The 19,234-nt window shown below is 39.2% G+C and overlaps 1 protein-coding gene across 2 annotated transcripts in view; it reads right to left on the bottom strand.

The window, feature by feature from the left end:
- LOC118790650 (spermatogenesis-associated protein 13-like) overlaps positions 1-18,642 on the bottom strand; it is an 81,932-nt gene extending 63,290 nt beyond the window's left edge. Inside the window, exons 1-5 of one of the 2 annotated variants that reach the window (XM_036547634.1) lie at positions 17,905-18,642; positions 6,170-7,809; positions 3,474-3,794; positions 1,442-1,583; positions 852-964 (exon numbers count right to left, since the gene is read on the bottom strand). In XM_036547634.1, coding sequence (XP_036403527.1) covers positions 852-964; positions 1,442-1,583; positions 3,474-3,794; positions 6,170-7,741 — 2,148 coding nt within the window. In that variant the 5' untranslated portion in view covers positions 7,742-7,809; positions 17,905-18,642. The remainder of the gene's footprint in view (positions 1-851; positions 965-1,441; positions 1,584-3,473; positions 3,795-6,169; positions 7,810-17,904) is intronic. The other variant, XM_036547635.1, reaches the window with a different exon arrangement.
- Between the last annotated feature and the right edge of the window lie 592 nt (positions 18,643-19,234).

The raw sequence follows: 19,234 nt of genomic DNA, 5'->3' as shown, positions 1-19,234 counted from the left end.
GAAGGGAAGAATTAGGCCTGACTGCCTTTGAAGTGCCTTACAGGCAGCAGATTAAAACCAAAGACGGTGAGTGAAAGGTTACACATGGCATGTAAAAAAAGTCACTTTTCTAAATTTTATTTTCAAACATCAAGCAATCTGGCTGCAATATTTTTGTTTTCAGTTTAAGTCAGACTGGTGCAATGAGGTCTGCTCTGGATGAAATATCAGATTCCTCCAGCATTTTCTTTATTGATGACTATCAGCCTTTATTTCACAGGGGAGAAGAAAAAAGAACTACTGTGTAATTATCAAGCTATAGTACCAATATCAGAAAAAGCCCATGGCAATGTTTGTCAGCGCTGTGCCTCATCTGCCAATGCGTTTGCAAACTATAATGAGTTGTTAGGAAGATGAACAGCGTTCCAGCAAGACAGCAGTCTCATCGATTTAAAATCTCCTGGCCGCCGACGTCAGAGAGAAAGCGGGGGGGGGGGGGGGGGGGGGCAGCATTGCCTGTAGATAAGGTGTCACACAGAATCACGCTCAGCTGACTGATGCAAGTCAACGGAGGGCCTGTTACCTTTACAACAGAGCACCAAGGTTACCGCGACCAGAAACCCCAATCTGTGTAACTACTATCTGAAAAGTATTTTTAGGAGTGAGAGGTAGAGCAAAATTGTTCCCTGAATAGTTTGGAAATAAATGAAAAATGGTATTAAGTATTCAGAGGGCCAGACATTGCCCTCTGATTAGTCGCATCTTAAAAAATAATATTCATTCACAATATTGTCATGAACTACCTCCAAAGGCTGGGTGAGCTGTAAAGGTCCATATGAAAATGGTGGTGTGGGGGTGACACTGTGACTCACCATGTTGACGTGCAGCTGTTCGGACCCAGGCCTAAGCAACCTCCTCCGAGTTGTACCCATGTGCCCAACACATCGCCAGGATGTCTCTGACTGGAGCTTCAGTGCGGAGTCTCCTGTGAGATATGGGCAGCCACATCACAAGCTGGCCGCTTGCTCTTTAACAACCCTTGCCCCTATAATGTCCCAGCATGCACTTGGTGAACATTGTTAACATTTCAGTAATTGTCCATTTTAAACCTGTTACATCTACGTGGGCTGACTGAAGAGAATTCTAGCAGTCTGACAATAATGCTTTTTTTCAAGCACAAACCTCAATAAATGGTGAGACCAAAATCAGTTTACCTGCATATTCATTAAAAACAGTATGGTGCGCCCTACTGCATCTACAATGTACCACTATGAAAAGTACTTATTCAACAATTTAGAGACCTCTGTACAAATTTAACCAAACTTCCTGTGTACCTTTGGCAGTAACTGCCTTAAATATCATACACCAACCTAACACACATGTATTCATAATATTACATAAGCACTGAACAAGGATTTTACATCATGTGTGAAAAGGGACAAGGTTATGTGACACTGGGTACCTGACTGCAGTAGTGCATGTCTCAATCCAGTCTGTTCCAGACCGGAGGGAATGCTCTGGGACAGAGGGAGAGATCGACACCTCTGCAGAGTAGCTCTGAAAGGAGGGTCCCGTGGGGACAGGCCAGGGGGACGAGAGACAGGCTGAAAGTCATACGACAAATTGAGGGCATATTCATGGGAAAAGAGGTCATGAACTAAAGATACAGACAGAGCAGACTGAGGAATGAAAACATGTAACATTTTGCTGAAAGATCCAATTAATTAACCATTAATATAATATTGTTAACATTACCTAATGTCATTAAAATGAATTGTTTAAACATCTGTCTTAAATGCATATAACTTAGAAATGAATGATGAAAAATGATAAATAATTATGTGTGATGAATTGCCTGTGTTAACATCATTTGTAAAAGTTATTGATGCCTGTTTTGGGAGAGGAACTGCAATAAATTCATACACATACATATAATTCTATATGCAAGAAAGCATTAAAATAATCCTTGTATTTTATGTCACTTGCAGCACTTGGCTGCGTTTTCTCACACAGAGAACAATTCAACAGGTTTTTAGACTCATGTGCAAAGGCAAAATGATGAAGAGATTCACTGAAAACCCAGAATATGGTGATTGCAGATGAGTGACCAGACAGGAGAAACAGATGCTAAAAATGTAACTCCTCATTTGGAAACATCTCGCTGCATGTATTATAGCATGTAAGTGGTGGTTTGGTGTCAGTCTCCTCATTACAGTAACGAAAGCCTGCCTATAGAAGTTGATTCATCACCAGGCAATGCTATATTTGTCAGTGAGTGGGTGGTGAGCTGTGGGCAGGCATCTCCATTCTACTGCTCTCAGAAGGAGATTTCATATTTACTGTACAGCAGACATCTGACATGGAGTCTGGGTTTTACAATGAATTCACAGCATTTTGAGTGTATTTACAATAACAATTTCATTCCCAGCTGAATTTCATGGGTGTGGGATCAGATGTGTTCAGTGAGATTGATCATTAACGGAAATGTAAATTTCTCTTAATGATTTATCTGATGAATGTATATGTTTAAATTAATTAATGCATTTACAACGTTTGCAGCATTTCAAATGAACAATTTAATGTTGTGATGCTAACATTAGACAGGATGAAATTAAATGCCCTTATATAGTTTTAAACCTTTACACAAACAATCAGTGTTTACTGAAATCAGTAACTCCATTACTAATGTATTCACAGACGAAAATGTGAGCCACTGAAAGAATGTGAAATATACGGTTGCTGATTTGTTAGCTTTAATGTACATATTAGCTGCAGCATGCAAGCACAGTATGAAGAGGTTGATTCATGAAAATGTAGTTACATAAAATGATTAAAATGAGACATGGGTCTATTTCTTATCTTTTTGAACCAGATGTTACATAAAAGATTTGGCTTTTTGTGAAACTTAGCTGAAACTAAACATCAAGATGGTTGCGGCTCTAACCCTCTCATATAGAGTACAGTTTGAGACATGCCCAAGACAGAGACATTTATCCATGGGCTTAATGCTTCCTGGATTGTCACATCCTCACTGGATTATAAAAATTGCTGAGATGGGAGTCCTGGAATAAAGAAAAAAACTGAATAAAAGGAAGCTTTTGCACAGAACTGGCATAGCTGGAGATGATGAGCTTAGAACTAAGGGTTCAATAATTTTGTACTTCTGTATATATATATTTTTTTTTTTTAATCAGTGGTTGCAGAATGATGATGAAACCTTAAAATATTTCCAAAACCTCTTCCCTTATTTGAGAAATGAATCACCGCAGTTTACATCAACAGTGCATAGGAAGTTTCTTTCCTTAATTGCCCAATATTGATGCATCTGTTTCCTGAGTCCTAATTTGTGTCAGTTGCTATGGCAACTGACTTTGTCTGGTCCTGATGCAAGTAATGGGGACAGTACAGACAGCAAAGGAGGGAGGTTCTGCCATGGGCCACACATCAGGAGAAGAGGACAGGTTGAAGGGGGCAGGGACATTGTCATGTCTTACTCTGAGAGGATGCAGAGGTTCTGTTTCAGCGGGAACACTTCCATCTATCACAGAATGGGGCCTCCTGCGCACCAGTGGTCTTCCAGTCACCGATCCGGGCTGAGCGCCGAGGCCAGCCCGCAATTTCCACAGATGTGACTCTTCCCCATCCTGCCCCGAAGACACCACCCCCTCCTGAAGGGTTGGGCACTGCAGGCTCAACAGCAAGGTGTAGACGGACGCCGGGCGGCGCTTCCGCCATTTAGGGGGGGTGGCCGACACTGTGCCACCACTGAGGTCAGCTGGACCCGCTCTCTCTAAACGACAGCCAGTCTCCAGATCCTAGCATCAGACCAATAGTTGAGGGAGAGAAACTATTACCTGCTTTGATACATATCGGGTGGATTCAAGGATATTGGCTGTCATTGTGTCGCTAATTGAGGAGGCTTCCTTTGCACATTGGTAGAAGACTCTGGATGTCATATTTTCACATTCAATCTTTAAGCGACTTCACTATGCTCAGCGGTTACCGTTCCCAGGAAATGTTACATTAGTGACTAACTAGAATGTTAGGAATTTAATCTGTTAAGTTACAGGTTAGCACATCAATTGCTGTACAAACACAGCATGAGGGATGAGCCCTTTTTGCCACAACCTACACAAGTAACTACGATAACCTAGAGGTCTGAGACCTTAAAAACATTTACTGCTATACTATCCATACTTATTTAAATATCTTTAGATTCATATATTTCTGACAGCCACACAATAAATGCACAGACTTGGGCTTTTCGTCTGCTTCCTTCCTATCTTAATCATCCTGCTTCATTACATCTTCTGGCACCCCTAATTACATTTCTCACCATTGGTCCCTCCTGTTGTTCACTCAATAGTAACATTTGTTCATTGCAGCAAAGTGTAAGTGAAAAACAAGCATGCTTATGCTCTTCTGCTGTGAAACATCCAAGTTTACAAAACCATATTCTCTTCAGATGTAAAATCTCAGGGTCAGGTTAGACAAAAGAATTCAGGATACATCAGGATTGAATAACCACTTTATGAATGTAACATTGCATGTTTGCACTCTGAAAGTATATTTGTGAATAAAATAATAATAAAAAAAACTCAGGAGGTATCTGGTGTGTTCCAGAATGAATGTTGACAAGGAACATTCTGTCAAGACTCAAGTGGTGCATGCCATCCTGTTATATGAGTCTCTGGGCCATTTCCACACCCCTGAACTAATAATCTTACAGTGAGCCCATTATGCTCCTGACATGGCATAATGACTTGGGGTAACAACCAAAGGAGCAGAATCCTGCAGTAAGACTAGAGAGCCTTGTTACATATAACACAATGCACAGCTGAATGCAGGTTTGCCCACATAGGTGCAAAAGGTCACAATGGCTTGGGGGGGTCATGTTTTCTTGTTTGTTTTGCTCTCTGGCTTATGTACCACTGCTGTCCAGTAGATGGAGCAAAATGATTTCCATTGGCATTTAAACAGAAGGCTTCCTAAATAGACTCGTTGACAAAACTTGTCAACCCATTTTGTAGACAATGAGACTCACAAATGGAAAAAAAACAAGCACTAAACAGTTATTGCATGTCTGTTAATGTCATTGTTGTGAATGGTTCATTTTTTAAAAGGTTGACAAAATGAAAATATGGAAAAAAAACGGTGAGGATGAGGCGGGCTGTACAGGCAAATGAATGGCAGAATGTATTGCAGTAATGGGATGAAGAAAAGTGATTCCATTAAGAGATGTAATGATGCTGTTCATGCTCGGAAAATGAGGTACTGTAAAACAGCTCCTCTGCTTGCTGTCAAACAAAGACAAATTGCTTGTTAATTGAACACCAGAATTATTAGATCAATCTGCTTGACAACTTTATGAGTTTCCTCAGGCAAATGAGATTTTCCTGTATTTCAGCACTGTATATTTATTACAAGTAGGCAGCTAATAAGTAAGCTAATAGTAACATGAAAGCTTTGTCTCCTGACTTTTAAGCCCACATTGCTTTTTTTTAATGCTACAGATACCAGAAATCACCTTCCAATAGGCTTTTCTTCATTACAAACTTAGTATTTCAGTAAATGGCTGCCAGGATTAGGCTATTTCACAAGACAGGAGTCTAAAATGTAGTTTTGATATTAATTTACTTGGTGAACACATACTTATGCATTTGACTATGCCACATCAATGATAGAACGGAACACATTGATTTCATTTTGAAGGATATACTGAGACGTTTGGTCTGTTTGACTGAGTCAAGCTTTCATAAACAAGTATGTCTAAAGAGATGTTTCTTTCTGTGACTGTCATGATCATTAATGTGTAATGTACACAGAATTTGTTTATCATGAGTAAATCTTACTGGAAAGCAAACTCTTATGCAATCTTTTTCTCTCTATATGACATTTGCTGGTGGTTACATCCCTTATGATAGGGTCTGAAATTATGATTATGAAAATCTGATTTTTGATATCTATGTGGAAAATGTATTATTTAAATATATTATTTTAATTATTTAATTATTTGATTACAGGATAAAATGTTGCACGGGTGGTCAGGCCACAGGGTTCTAGTTGCTATGATTATTGCCTCAGGGATAAATTAACAAAAAAATTCATAACTGAATTGATTGTAGGGTGTTGGGAGAAGGTGGGGGTTTAAACCCAATACCACTGTGAATAAATTACCACAACCTCTTACCTTAACTGCCTCTGAGCATGTGTCTGCAACTGTGGAGGCTTCTTTATTTCCCACATTCCTCTGGTTCCCCTGACTGTGCCTTGCAGTAGAAGAGACAGAGACATCGTCGGAATCCACATCATTTCCTCCACTTCCTGCTTCCTGCACAGGGCTGCAGTCTGACCCAGTTTCCACATCAAGGAGAATCCTCCTCTCTGGAATCCCATGCCTGCTCTGTCTTTTCATGGAGGCTGTGACTGTGCAAGGTGATCTCAGCGGTGTTTCCTCACCAGCAGAGGAGTCCAACAGGTGACCACTGGGACCAGAGGAGTCCAGGCACACTTTCCATGATTTAAGGACCACCTGGGGAGAATCTGTTTCAGTCAGACTAGCGCATGACACAGCGTCACATAAACCTGAGTCAGGTGACAAGGAAGTGGGGAGCACACTTTTGTCCTCATGTTTAGAATTTAAAGGTACACCCTGGAAAATTTTCCCCCTCTGAGAGACGGGTGAACCCACAGGGGATGTCTCCCCCTCGGGAGGGGAGAAGGACCGAGACGAGTTTCGCCATTTCCTGGCTGTCTCAGCCACGCTGCTGAAAATTCGAAAAAGGCCTCTAAAATGGCCGCTTTTGCTGTCAGGGACTGCTGGTTTAGGCTGAGGGTTGAAATCTCTGACACACTCAAAGTCAGTGGAAGCACAATCTGAATCAATTGTCTTGTCCAATGTGTGGAATTCCGAGTCAAAGCTCTTCTCTGACAAGCTGGAAGCGCCTTTCCCCATGAGGGAGATTTTCCTTAGATAACTCCAGACATCAGCTCCGCGTGACTTCCTTTTGCCCTGTGGTGACTTTGGGAAGTCTCTCTGGGACTGTTCTTCAGGGCCAGCTGAGTTATTGCAATTCGAGGTGCTGGGGTGAGCCTTCTTTGTGGGGGACTCTCCTTCCCATGGTTTAAAGCCATTCTGACTGCTGGATTGTTGGACGTCACGGTGCAGCTGGGGTTCATTTTCTGATGGGCTGGTGAGGTCTACGTCCTCAAATGAACAGTCAAAGTCCTTAGCGTTGCCAGCATACGAGTGCCTCATGGCTTTGTTCCTGAATGGGTTTCTGTGGAAGTATGCGTGAGAGGAACAGTCCCATGATGACGGTTCATCTTCCAGTTCACCTCTATTACCACCTTTTGCCCCATGCAGCTTGAAAGTCCTCCCTTTGAAAACAGATGGGGATTTGAGCTTCTTGAAAGACCTGACTTTGTCCACGAAGGACAATTTGGGGATAGATGCTTCTCCTGAGAGGATCATGGAGTGAGGTCGCCTCTCACACCCTGCAGTGGTTCTCCTCCGGGTGAGAATCCTCCAGAATCCAGTATTTCTGGGCTTCCTGCCAGACTCTATTCTCTCCCTCTCCCTCTGCCTCTCCCTCTCCCTCTCCTCCAGGCTTGGATGGGCCCCCGGGGGATCCCTCTGGTCAGGGTCCTGGATCTGCATGATACCCACTTCTTTCTCCACATCCAGGGAAACATTGAATACCCTGTTCACAAATCCATTGGGATCCTTGTGCTTACAGAAGGGGCTGTCTGAGTCATCCATAGTCACATCTTGGAAAAAGCCTGTGAGAAACGTGGATCCTCCTCTAAGTCCTCTATTCACTGGACTTTCTGTAATTGAGGAAAAAGCAGATGCTATCAGAGTCATGTTCTGCTTGTGGACTGGACAGACATTCCAATCTCACGAATCCTTCACTTGTTAATATAAAAGAATAAAATGCACTAGGCCTTCGTAATATTGGTTAATTGCTGCTTCCATATGCACACTTGCAAAAACATATGCACACACAAATACAGGCGCACACACACACACACACACACAAAGTCAGTAGTAGAGTCTATTCCAAATCAAATAAAGTGACTAATGGGCAGCCTTACATTTCAATCCTAATTAAACTTGGAATATAGCCAAGATCTAACTTGTGAAAGCACACAAATGCTTAAATGGAGAGGTGGAGCAGGAAAAAAAAAAAGTGAACACAAATCAGACATGTCCATCAGCAGAAGTTCTTTTCTCTCATGTGTGCATGAAGTTCAAATTAATGCATACTGTTCAGTCAGCTAAGGGTAGATGGAGCTACAGTCTTTTGGCCAATCAGAAATTTGAGGGCGTAGCTAAACAGTGCTGTGGTTATTGTGGGTGGGCCAAGGACTACGGCTTTGAACTTAAATGTTATTTAATAAGTTGCCTGGGAAAAATAATTCCAAAAATAACAGTTTGTGACCAGTGACATAGCTAACACATACATAACAATAAAAGCTTTTACTTTCTGCACATATGAAAACGGTTTCCAATGAACATTATTAAAAATGTATTGTATTTTGCATAAATACTCCCCCCACAAATTGTTAACATTAAAGATGAAAAAGTAAAAGTGTGCCTTTATAAGGAAAATGATGTCACACCCTGATGAAGTATGCCCTTTGTTTTGTTCAGCAAGTTTTATTATACACTCACCATTTAGCCAGTACCTCATTAACTTTGAGTGTGCACCATTTCTCTCCTTACTTTAAGCACATATACTTACACATAACCCCTTCATATAATCTTTGAAGATTCAGGTAAAAACAAAATCTTTTAACATATAATGTACAATTTCATGAATGATTCATGAAGCTACACCAACACTGAAGAAAACTTTTCAGCTGATGGCCAGTTTAACAGGCCAACTGATCAGCAAACTGAGATTGCTTCTGAGTAGGACAGAGATTCCATTGTGACACCGATGAATTTCTCACATTGTTTACAAAAATTACAATTCAAACATTTGCAACCCTGATACTACTGCACTAGGTTAACAGAAATTCTTAACAGGTCTTATTTCATGCACAAAATGAAAGCGCAGCTCAATGGTTGAGAGTGAAAGCCGTACCATGAGTCAGCACATTCATATTCGACACATCACCATGGTGCACGAGTAGCACAGTAATTTCACCACTCCACAAGCTGGTCTTCCAATGCAGTTGCAGTGTTGCCATGGAGACCAGACACTCTCTGCTGGATACTGAGGTGTAGTAAGCTGGATACCAGCATGGTGTGATGACCTCGTCCAAGCTGGAGGAGACAAGCGTCGAACTGAAGAGGTGAATTTTATTTCACTGCATTTCAATGGCACCCCCTGACGGGTGGCTGACACTCATGGCTAGCTGAACTGACACAAAACACGGGTGCCAAAAGGCAATCGATTTGTGACATTAGCGTTTAAACGTGAAAATGAGATCTTTGTTCTGTACTGACTAAATTACTGGTGCCTACACATGTCGGTCATACAGTTCGAAATTTGAAAACAGAAAATTAAAAAATTACGGACGCTTGCAGAGATCAAATTTGCACAATTTGTAGCAATTTGACATACTACAAAGGCAAAGATGATAGACCCAATAACCTGGCCACTGTGAACCAATCAGTTTGAAACTTTGATTTCAATATTTAATAATATTAAAACATATGTAAATTTGAATTATTCTGACACATGCACTGTCATATGCAATAGATGTAAAAGGTATTTTACCTTAATTTGTAAAACAAATAAATATTTGCATTCAAATCTTTAAACCAGCTATGCTTAGGAAAAAAAAAATAGCTCTCTTTGTCATATTGGACAAAACACATCATTCCAAAGCAAGGACTGAATAAGCGGGTTAGATATAATGAACAGATTCCAATTGACTAAAGGCAAGGGAAGACCCATGACTGCATGACTTGTACAGGAATTAAGTCAGGACCAATCTTTCAACACAAATAACAAAAAGATGTGTGAGACAATGCTTGTGATCACCCCCAACCAACCACCCCCACTGAAGCTGTCACTCTGGGATGGGATAAGCTGTTGGAATAACCACAAATCCCATTACCCTTATTTTCATGTGACTCTGAAGAATGTCTTTGTTCTCCCATTGGTGTCCTGCACTTCACCATCACAGGTCAGAGAAACAGGCACTGCCATGGGCTTTGTAACAGTGCTTCCTGCACCTCTGAGCTCATGTGCAGACTGACACCTAGCAGAGACACATACCACTTCCCTTCTGGTTGGCCCCTAAACTCTGGAGCCAAGGTTTAGCTCCAATTAGAGCCATCAATAATGTCCTCTGTTAAAACGTTCCCTGCAGACATACACTCAAAATAATAAACATGGTAACTGCATACAGGCATTTCTTCAGTTGCATTTATTTATTACAATATAGTTGCTAACACGACCTCTTTATCTTCGGCAATGTACATAGTTTAAATTTTGTATTTTATCATTCATAAAAATGAAATATATAGTAATATATTGAAAAATATTTTGTTCAGCCCAAGAATATATTGAAAATACATTTAAACCACATTAATACAATGACTGAGCTAAAAGTATATTCTCTAAAACACATTCTCAGTATAGCTGTGCTAATGATACTACTATACTTAATACTGATTTAAAAAAAAAAATAAAAACTCATGTTGTTTGAAATAGTGTTCATATGCACACATAGCACGACTGCAGCCCGTTCGCAGAGCAAGTCTCAGTTCCAAATCCCACCATGACCATCTGTTGCAGACAAACACTTAAGATCAAGAGTTCAGACCATGTCCAGGTGCTGGGTCCATGGTTGTAAAAGTGACAGTAGAACACTGTCCAGGGAGAGCCATGAAATCCAAACGAACTGTCAGTCTTCGCTCAAAGACAGACGTTTAAGCTGGGCATAACACGAGGCCTATGGCTGAAGCTTTCTTCATAGGCCTTACGCCACAGGCATCTGACAGCACAGCACATGCCAACCTCATAACTACATTCAGATCAGATCAAGATCTCAGCACTGAATGGACTTACTCGGAGAGCAATAGTTAGCAATCCCGCATATTCCGCTTAAAAAACACAATCAGAAATCTTCTTAATCATAATGTCCTTGTATGTCACTCTGCATAAATGTAAAAAAATAAATAAATAAGAAATTGATATTCTCCACATAATTTATAAGCATAGGAAATTTTTTCTCACTACTGAAGGTCAGCAGAGTATTAATAATTAACTGTTTCTAGAACAGTGAGGTAATTCACCTGTAATATTCCATCACATAACAACATAATTAGGAAGTAAAGGAAAATCCTGTCAAAAAGTAAATCTTGAGTGCTGACGTCTGTTAAAGGTGATCTGAGCAACACTCCGAGAAGATAACAATAGTTCAAAAGTCAGGGTCTTCCCTGACTTATCAATGCAGGAATACCATTACATGGGAAACCTTTAACTACGTCAGCCTGTATTTGACTTAATCCAAGCCTTTTTGAAGATGTTCATCTCCAGATGTCAGCATTTTGGTAAACGTGGCTATCATATTTTTTGTAATAGCTGACGACTGCAAAACGAACTTACGGCCGTCTTGTTACAAGCCTGCTTCATTCACTGGTATGCCACAGCTAAAACGCTCACTTAAGCACTCTTACTCTGTTACTGCTGGTAGATGGCCTGGGGGATGGTTTCCAGATGTTACGTAACAGACATGTCAGGGACCACATAGTTCACGCCTTCAATCAGAAGATAAACAAAACACACGTTAAGCCAAACTTACTTCTGCAATAGCACTGTTAAAATGGCAAAAAAAAGAATATTTGTCTTTGAAGTAACAATGTTGTTTCTTGCGCCATTCATTACTTTACTGTCTTCTTTTCGGAGCTGAATATTTGAATATTTTGAATATATGAATATATTTGGAATATTTTTTGTGTTCATAAGAACACAGAAATATTAATGAAAAGAACAGACCATTCAGCCTAGCTAGATTTGTAATTTTGTCTATAGTCTGTAGTGTATCTCAGATTTTCAAGCCTAGTTATAATGTACATTGTCAACTCATTTTTACCTATATCCTCTTTTTCTGTTGACACTACTATATTAAAATAGCTTCTGTAGTTCACTTTATTTATAAAATAGCCTTTTACTTGTAAATATTATCTGACACATATTCCTGCATCCTGTTTGTCCTTAAGGCTTCAGCACATTCAGCACAATGCCTATGCCAGGTTAGACGTGTTACCTTCCATAAAATAATTCTGCCTTACTGTTACTGTCTACATGTAGATTTTTATATTTCTGTTAAACCTCTTTTCGCGAGTGTCTTCAAGAGTCTCCCCACTTCAGGATTCTGTTAAAATCTTACCAAATAACCTGGGCAGCTTCCAAAATATTAACTTCACCTCTAATTTTATTGTCAACAGCAAATTTGACTACTTTTCTTTTAATGTCCTTTTCAAGTTCAAACATGTACAAAAGCAACCACAACCAGACCCCCTCTCATTATTACGCTTTGAAATCTATACTGAAGCCAATACTGAATCAACTCGTACTCCAAAATTCTTCCTGATTTCAGCCTGAAATTATGATGCTTGGGCCATATATTGTTCAAGGTTTTTTGAAAGTTCAGATATAATCATCATAGGCTAGTTTGAGTAAACGCATTCTGTAATTTCCTTGAAGATGTCTAGGAGGTTTTTTAGGCATGATTCCCCCTGCAGAAAACCATGATGATGACTACCCTTTATGATACTATTTTTTCATATTATTTCTAACCTATCCCCTATGGTGGACTGCAAAATCTTGCATGAGGTGCAAGTTAACCTAACTAGCCTGGAGTACAAAAGATCAGTGCAATCCCAGTACAAATTGGCACTACACAGCCTTGTTCCCAGGCATCAGGAATTTCACCAGGTTCAAGTGACAGTATAGATTTGTGTGTGTGTGTGTGTGTGTGTGTGTGTGTTAATAGTTTATGAATAACTGAATTCGTTTTATAAATATATAGTGCTGTCAGGGTCTGCTGATTTAGCTTTTGTCATTTTTTCCAGTACCTCAGTCCCTTATTTGAATAGCAAATAATTTGAATTATTTGAATAGCATGTAGTGTTTCCTGCGTATCAGACCAGATCATTTACAACATTCAAAAATCCTGCTCATACTGTCCACATCCCTGACATATTCTCCCAGTTAACAGAGGGGAAATTAAAGTCATCCATTACTAATGTCTCTTTTTGGTATGTTGTCAGCGAACAGTGTTATGACTTGACACCAATGGCTGATAACATATTCCTACAGTCACTTGGGACTGTCTAATTTCCCTTCAGTAATTTAAGCAATATATCTTTGCTAGGGTTTAGTGAATCTGAAGTTGAGTTCTTCCATCTTCCATTCTCATCTGTTGAGGTTCTTCTACAGGTGCAGGCCTACCCCAGCTCCCAAAAATACCAAAATACCAAAAATTAACAGTAACTGTCTATTGTTCAACATCTTTCCAAGTTTCATGCCATAATCAATCTATTTGAGCACGTAAAACTATTTTAGTATAAGTGGAAACACTACAATTGACAACCAATTATGTTATTTCTTATGCAAGCTTTATTATTACATGATTTTTGGCCAATTAATGTAATGACTAGCAACAACACTGAATAACAGTAAAATTCAGGTAAAACTATGTCTGACAGTGAGAGTTGGAATTATGATATGCATAATCATGTGTAATCGATAAATAGAAAATGCAGCTGCTGGCACTGACATGCTTTTAATGTAAATTATATTTCTAAGACTGCTCATGCAGTGCACTTTAAGAAGCTGGATGCCTCAGCACAAGAGCCTTGATTTTTTTTATCAGGTTTATTCTTTTTGTTATACTTTGCCCATATAGTTAAGTACTGTTACATGTACAAATTTTCCCTTCACCAAACATGAGCTGCATTTTTTTTTTATCAAGCTGAATTCTCAACAAATCATTTTGAACTATTTCAGGTGGAACCAATTAAGATTAATGTTTAAATAGCTTGTTCAGGCAGCTGAGTCACCCGGACAAAAGGTTATTTGAATCAGTTCACATTGCGAATAGAGTCATGACTGCTGCTACAGAAAGAATCGTCATTTACATAGATGAAGGCTACAAAATAAACTTTCTTAAAGTATGACAGAATCCAAAAACTTTCTTTCGCACGGTCTCCAAAAAACCCGGCCACCATGAGCCACATCTCTGAGTCAGACTCGGAAACAACATATATGGGACCTTGCAGCAGGTCTAGGACTACCATAGCATAGAGGTCACAATGAAAAAATCATCCTTCAGTTTATCAGAAATAGCTTCATCACCTCTTCAACAGAATTTAGACTGCATCAGATACAAAGTATGCCCATTCCTCCTAAACCAAAAGGAGTCCTTTGGATGCTGAAGGTTAGATGGCTAGTTAGCTAAGCCTAGGTAGATCATTTGCACACTGGTCCTGCCCCCATCTTCTGTGATGTAAACATATTTCACTGTGTTATGAATTTATTTATTCATACATGATTACTGAAAGGGAAAGTATTATGTCATGTTTTAAATGTATACACTTTACACACACTTTGAATGATATTCCCTCAGTTACATGATCATAGTTTAGCATCCTGTATGGAACTGGAGTTTCACACATTTATCTTCACAAAATATGTTAACAAGATTTTAAAAGGAACATTCAATTAATCCTGAAAAAGTGCTTCATTTCAGTACACAACTTACAATTAAACCTCAATAGATAAATCATGATCACAGCTAAATAAATTGAATCCATATCCAAATGCTACTGGGATGGAGTCAGCATTTAAGCACCATTCAAATTAATTTACATAATTTTTTGCTAACTACATAATAAACTAACCAAGCCAATAAAGTTCATTTTTATTCTGAGAGGAAATTCATATTCCTTGGTTTCTGGCACGATAATGAGTTTTTATACAGCTCTCCTTCCACAAATGTATCATTCAATCAACTGCAGAGTTCATTCCATTTAGGTTTTGAAGAATATAGTTCTAAAGGCCTTCCTCAAGGTGCTTATACAGCGCCACAGTTATGCTCCCATAGAGTTGCCTGTTGTGCTTCAGTAAAACAGAAAAATTTCCAAAAATTTCTGTTAAGTGGGAAGACAAGACAATGTGATTCTCTCCCTCTCTCTCTTTTTCTCTTTTACTCAGCCTCTTTCCTTTCTCTCATCTCTGGTTTTCCCTTATGTATTTTCTCTGTCTAAATCTCTCTCTCTCTCTCTCTCACACACACACACACACACACACACACAAACACGCACCTTGTGATGATTTATAATCCCGGTGACTTCCATACCCTTTGGAATTTACACACGGTGATACAGGCATCAACTTGTTAAGACTCACGCACTCACTAGAGCTTCAGGAAGAAACTCTCAACCTTGTCATAATAATGAAGGAGTCCCTTTAGGACAATCAAGCTTTCTTTGCTTTGCTTTTGACAACAGCTCTCTCAGAGGATTTCCACATCTTATGTTTTCTCTGTGATTACAGCATGTACACAAGAAGGGTTTCACAGTTCAGACAGCCTGTTAGAGCTGTCTGCATTCAATACTTAGATAATCATGTCCTCTCATAATTTTCACCATTTGAAGAAAACACACATCCTCCAACTATCACACCACCCAAAGATAGCAATTCTGTCTTTTAGCATGAAGCAACACCTTGACATGCCATTGCTGGCCATTTGTAAAGCAGTGATTCCAAGTGATTTGATTCACACCAACAGTTTTCAGCGTAATTAAAACTTTCAGAGGATTACATTTCTAATTTCTACCGAGATCAGCAGATTCACTGAAACAAGACTAGTGTATAAATGCACACCAGTGTCACAATACAGCTGGTCTGGTTAGTATACAAGGCCTATGAAAATCCCACCACCCTATTGTAGCATTGAGCAGACATTCACTTGGCCCAGGCACTTTTTTTCACATCACTTGCAAGGATTGTTTACAGTGGCTTTGCCAGAATGGGTGGGGACAGGCATAATAAGAACAGGATATGAACCACTACATTCTTCAAGAAAATAAAACCACTGTTGAAAACCACCATAAGAACAACAATGCACCAAAAACCCAATGCCACTTCCTTGAAATCTCACAGCACCAGAAAAACTACAGACTAGCTTCCCCTGTTTTATTATTATATATATTTTTTTTGTTCTGAGACACTTGATCCTTGTTTGTGCTGTAGTCAGAGTCCCATTTACCAATACCACTGGTTCAAGGTATAATGCACATAAGGTGAGTTTAACAGAATGTAAACACACGGCACCTCCTATCCAAAGACAATCGTCAAACTCACAGTGTGGCTGCAGTGCTGGTTGGTCACTTAATGTATGCACCAGGTGCCCTGTTACGTTTTAATAACAGAAACCGTTTGGAAATCTGTCCATCGAACAGAGAGATTATAACTGGCTACCAAACCTAAACAATGGTACTTTACAATTCAGTGTAAAATAAACTGGGATGTATCAGAGGTGCTACAACACTTAACTGAAAATAAATGAATGTTCTTTGATACATGTGACACACAGTAACAATGTGACTTATTCAGGATAAAGGGACAAGAGATATAAGATTTTGAACAATATACAGCATACTACTGGGGGCCTTTTGGAGTCATGATATTCAAAGGAGGATAGTGATCAAACATTTACTTTTATATGCATTGAATAATACTAAAAACTATTATTTATGTTGTCTGACTGAACTCACAGTATTTGTTTTGTTGAACACAAAAATGTTACTCTAAGTATTTTGAGGTATCTCCTGACAAATGTATACAATTGTTATAAAATGTCAAATATACTGTACTTGTAGAACATACCTATTTGCTTTGTCCTTTGGGACAAATTCATTGTTGAATTTTGACATTATGAAAATGCCTCTCTAAAGATATGAACTTTGACCTCTTCTACCAAGCCACGTTAGAATTTGTCCATATTTTGGAAATTTGGATGTGAAGGCTACATTCTGTCCGAACCACCTCTCAATCCCTAATAACACATGAAACTTACCAAATTTGAATAAAGATGTCGGGTACTGGTCCACTTCTCATCCATATAATCTTTAAAAGCATTTTATAGGTGTCTGATTCTCACGCTCCAAACTAACTTTCAGGTCCAGTGTCATTTTGCCTTCCTGATAGCACAACACGTAAAATCAGATATTGCAGGCGACTGCACAAGAATGTGCTCAGGTGACAACGACGTGCCTTAAAATGGATGTAAACACATATCTACATGCTTCTTAAGTCACGAGGCCCACTACCAAAAAGTAAGCATACATTGTAAAATGAAGCCGTTTAACGTTAAAATAATAATAATAATAATAATAATAATAATAATACGCCACGGCGTTGGTAGTTCTCGTTCAAAAACCTATCTTGACTTCCACTTCTTTTTCCGAACTACTGTTAGCCAATGCTGAGCAAGGTTCATTAAAGACCGCTTGTTATTGTAAAAGACACGTGCTTCTGAGTTAGGATCATGCATGTACAAATCAGCACAACATTCCTCAACAACTCAATTATTTCGGACTCTGCCGATTTGAGAAGTGTAGCGACGACTAAAAGCACATGTCAGATTCCTTTGAATTAGTTTCAAGGAGATGCAACAATGTGTATGGTTGTTTGACATATATGGTATTGAAGGAACAGACAGCTGTTTGTTTTAACGTAACATTTTACATATACATCATAATCCGAACGTATATTTCCATGCTACAAGTCCATTTTCTCAAACTTGGCTATTATAACGTGAAGTAGCTTCCTTTTAGTCAAAGAGACTGTAGATCCCTTAAATGTAACGTTTATACAGTTTTATTTGTTTGTTTGTTTAGTTTTTTCATTCCATGCTTGCATTGTCCAGACACATTCATCAAACATCACTCACCTCACCTCTAAGTTTCCTTTGAGTGCCGTTCGGAGATTTCCCAACACGTACGACAGTTTCGCTTGAAAACGCTGCATTCCACGAATGCAACAGAAACAAGTATTCCCATATCCAAGTGTTATCCTCAAGGGCGATGCGTGGAACAGTCGCTTTGTAGTTATTTAGTTATCGTTATTCAGTTTACGCGTTTTTGGGTTTGTTTTTTTTTTCTTTTTCTTTTTCTTTTTCACCGAGAGTCGAGTCAAAGTTCATATGTCCTCTTCGTATGTCAAACACAGTGACTAAATTTGCTAGTATTAAACTTCCAGTGTTGCCGAACTTCAGCGGCTACACCATGACTCTTCAAGGCAGGGATAGTAGTAACTTGCCTGCTATGTCAGCTTATGAGACGCTCTCAGAAATTCAGCCGACACACGCATGCTCCTCCACTCCGGTCGGACTCTAGCGCTCGGTTCACCGTTCATGCTGGCAAAGTCTCCTGTGTTAAACAACTCTTGAACTTTGAAAACAGTCCAGTCAAATCCAACCGTTTCTTGATTTATTCCTAATAATAAGCGAGTGGTAGTGCCTCTCCCGCAGTGGGTGTAAGCATGTGGCTACTTGTAATAATACATTTTTAGAGAAACAAGTATTCCAACAGCAGAAGAACCGGTTTAGAGCGTTAAAATACATACAGAGAAAGATATAAATAAGATCTTCAAGTATGTTAACGAGTCAAGGGGAATCAATCAAGAGGAGGTAAGCTGCTTAATGGAACTGCATCCAGAAGTGAGCCCCTCAGAGAACTTTTCCATGAAAAAAGACTTCCTTTAACACAAACACACCTCTGCACCAACAGTATAAATACATGTTCTCAACCAAATCTGATTCAACTAATATGACCCCATTCTTGCTTGGCATTCATTAGACATCTGTCATTGCAGTAGTTATCTGATGTGATCTGTTCCCTGGTCAGCAACTGTGTTTATTTTTGTTCTGTAACAGTGCAAACCGGTGAATTACTTCTGTTTTCCATTTCCATTAACATGCCATTTCCATTAACATGCCAATATTCCCAGATATATTAATTTTTATTTTGTGATTTTTTTAATTATTTTTTTTTTTAATGAAAAAGTTGATGTGGAAGTACCTTTTTCTGAATTGTGACCAAGCTTCAAAAATCTCTGTCTGATTTTGGAGACTTCCTTCCTGGAGTCCAAGCACAATTATGAGACTGATTGCATCATGGGAAGGAACTCCCTGTGTTTGATGTGAAAGGTCTGCAACTTAGCAGTCAAAATAGGAAACATGAGTCCACAGGAAAAATTTGGAAACCTAAACTTGGCTACAA

Source organism: Megalops cyprinoides, chromosome 16 (genome assembly GCF_013368585.1).
Source record: "Megalops cyprinoides isolate fMegCyp1 chromosome 16, fMegCyp1.pri, whole genome shotgun sequence".
Classification (NCBI taxonomy): domain Eukaryota; kingdom Metazoa; phylum Chordata; class Actinopteri; order Elopiformes; family Megalopidae; genus Megalops; species Megalops cyprinoides.
This window is presented reverse-complemented; position numbering and strand designations above follow the sequence as displayed.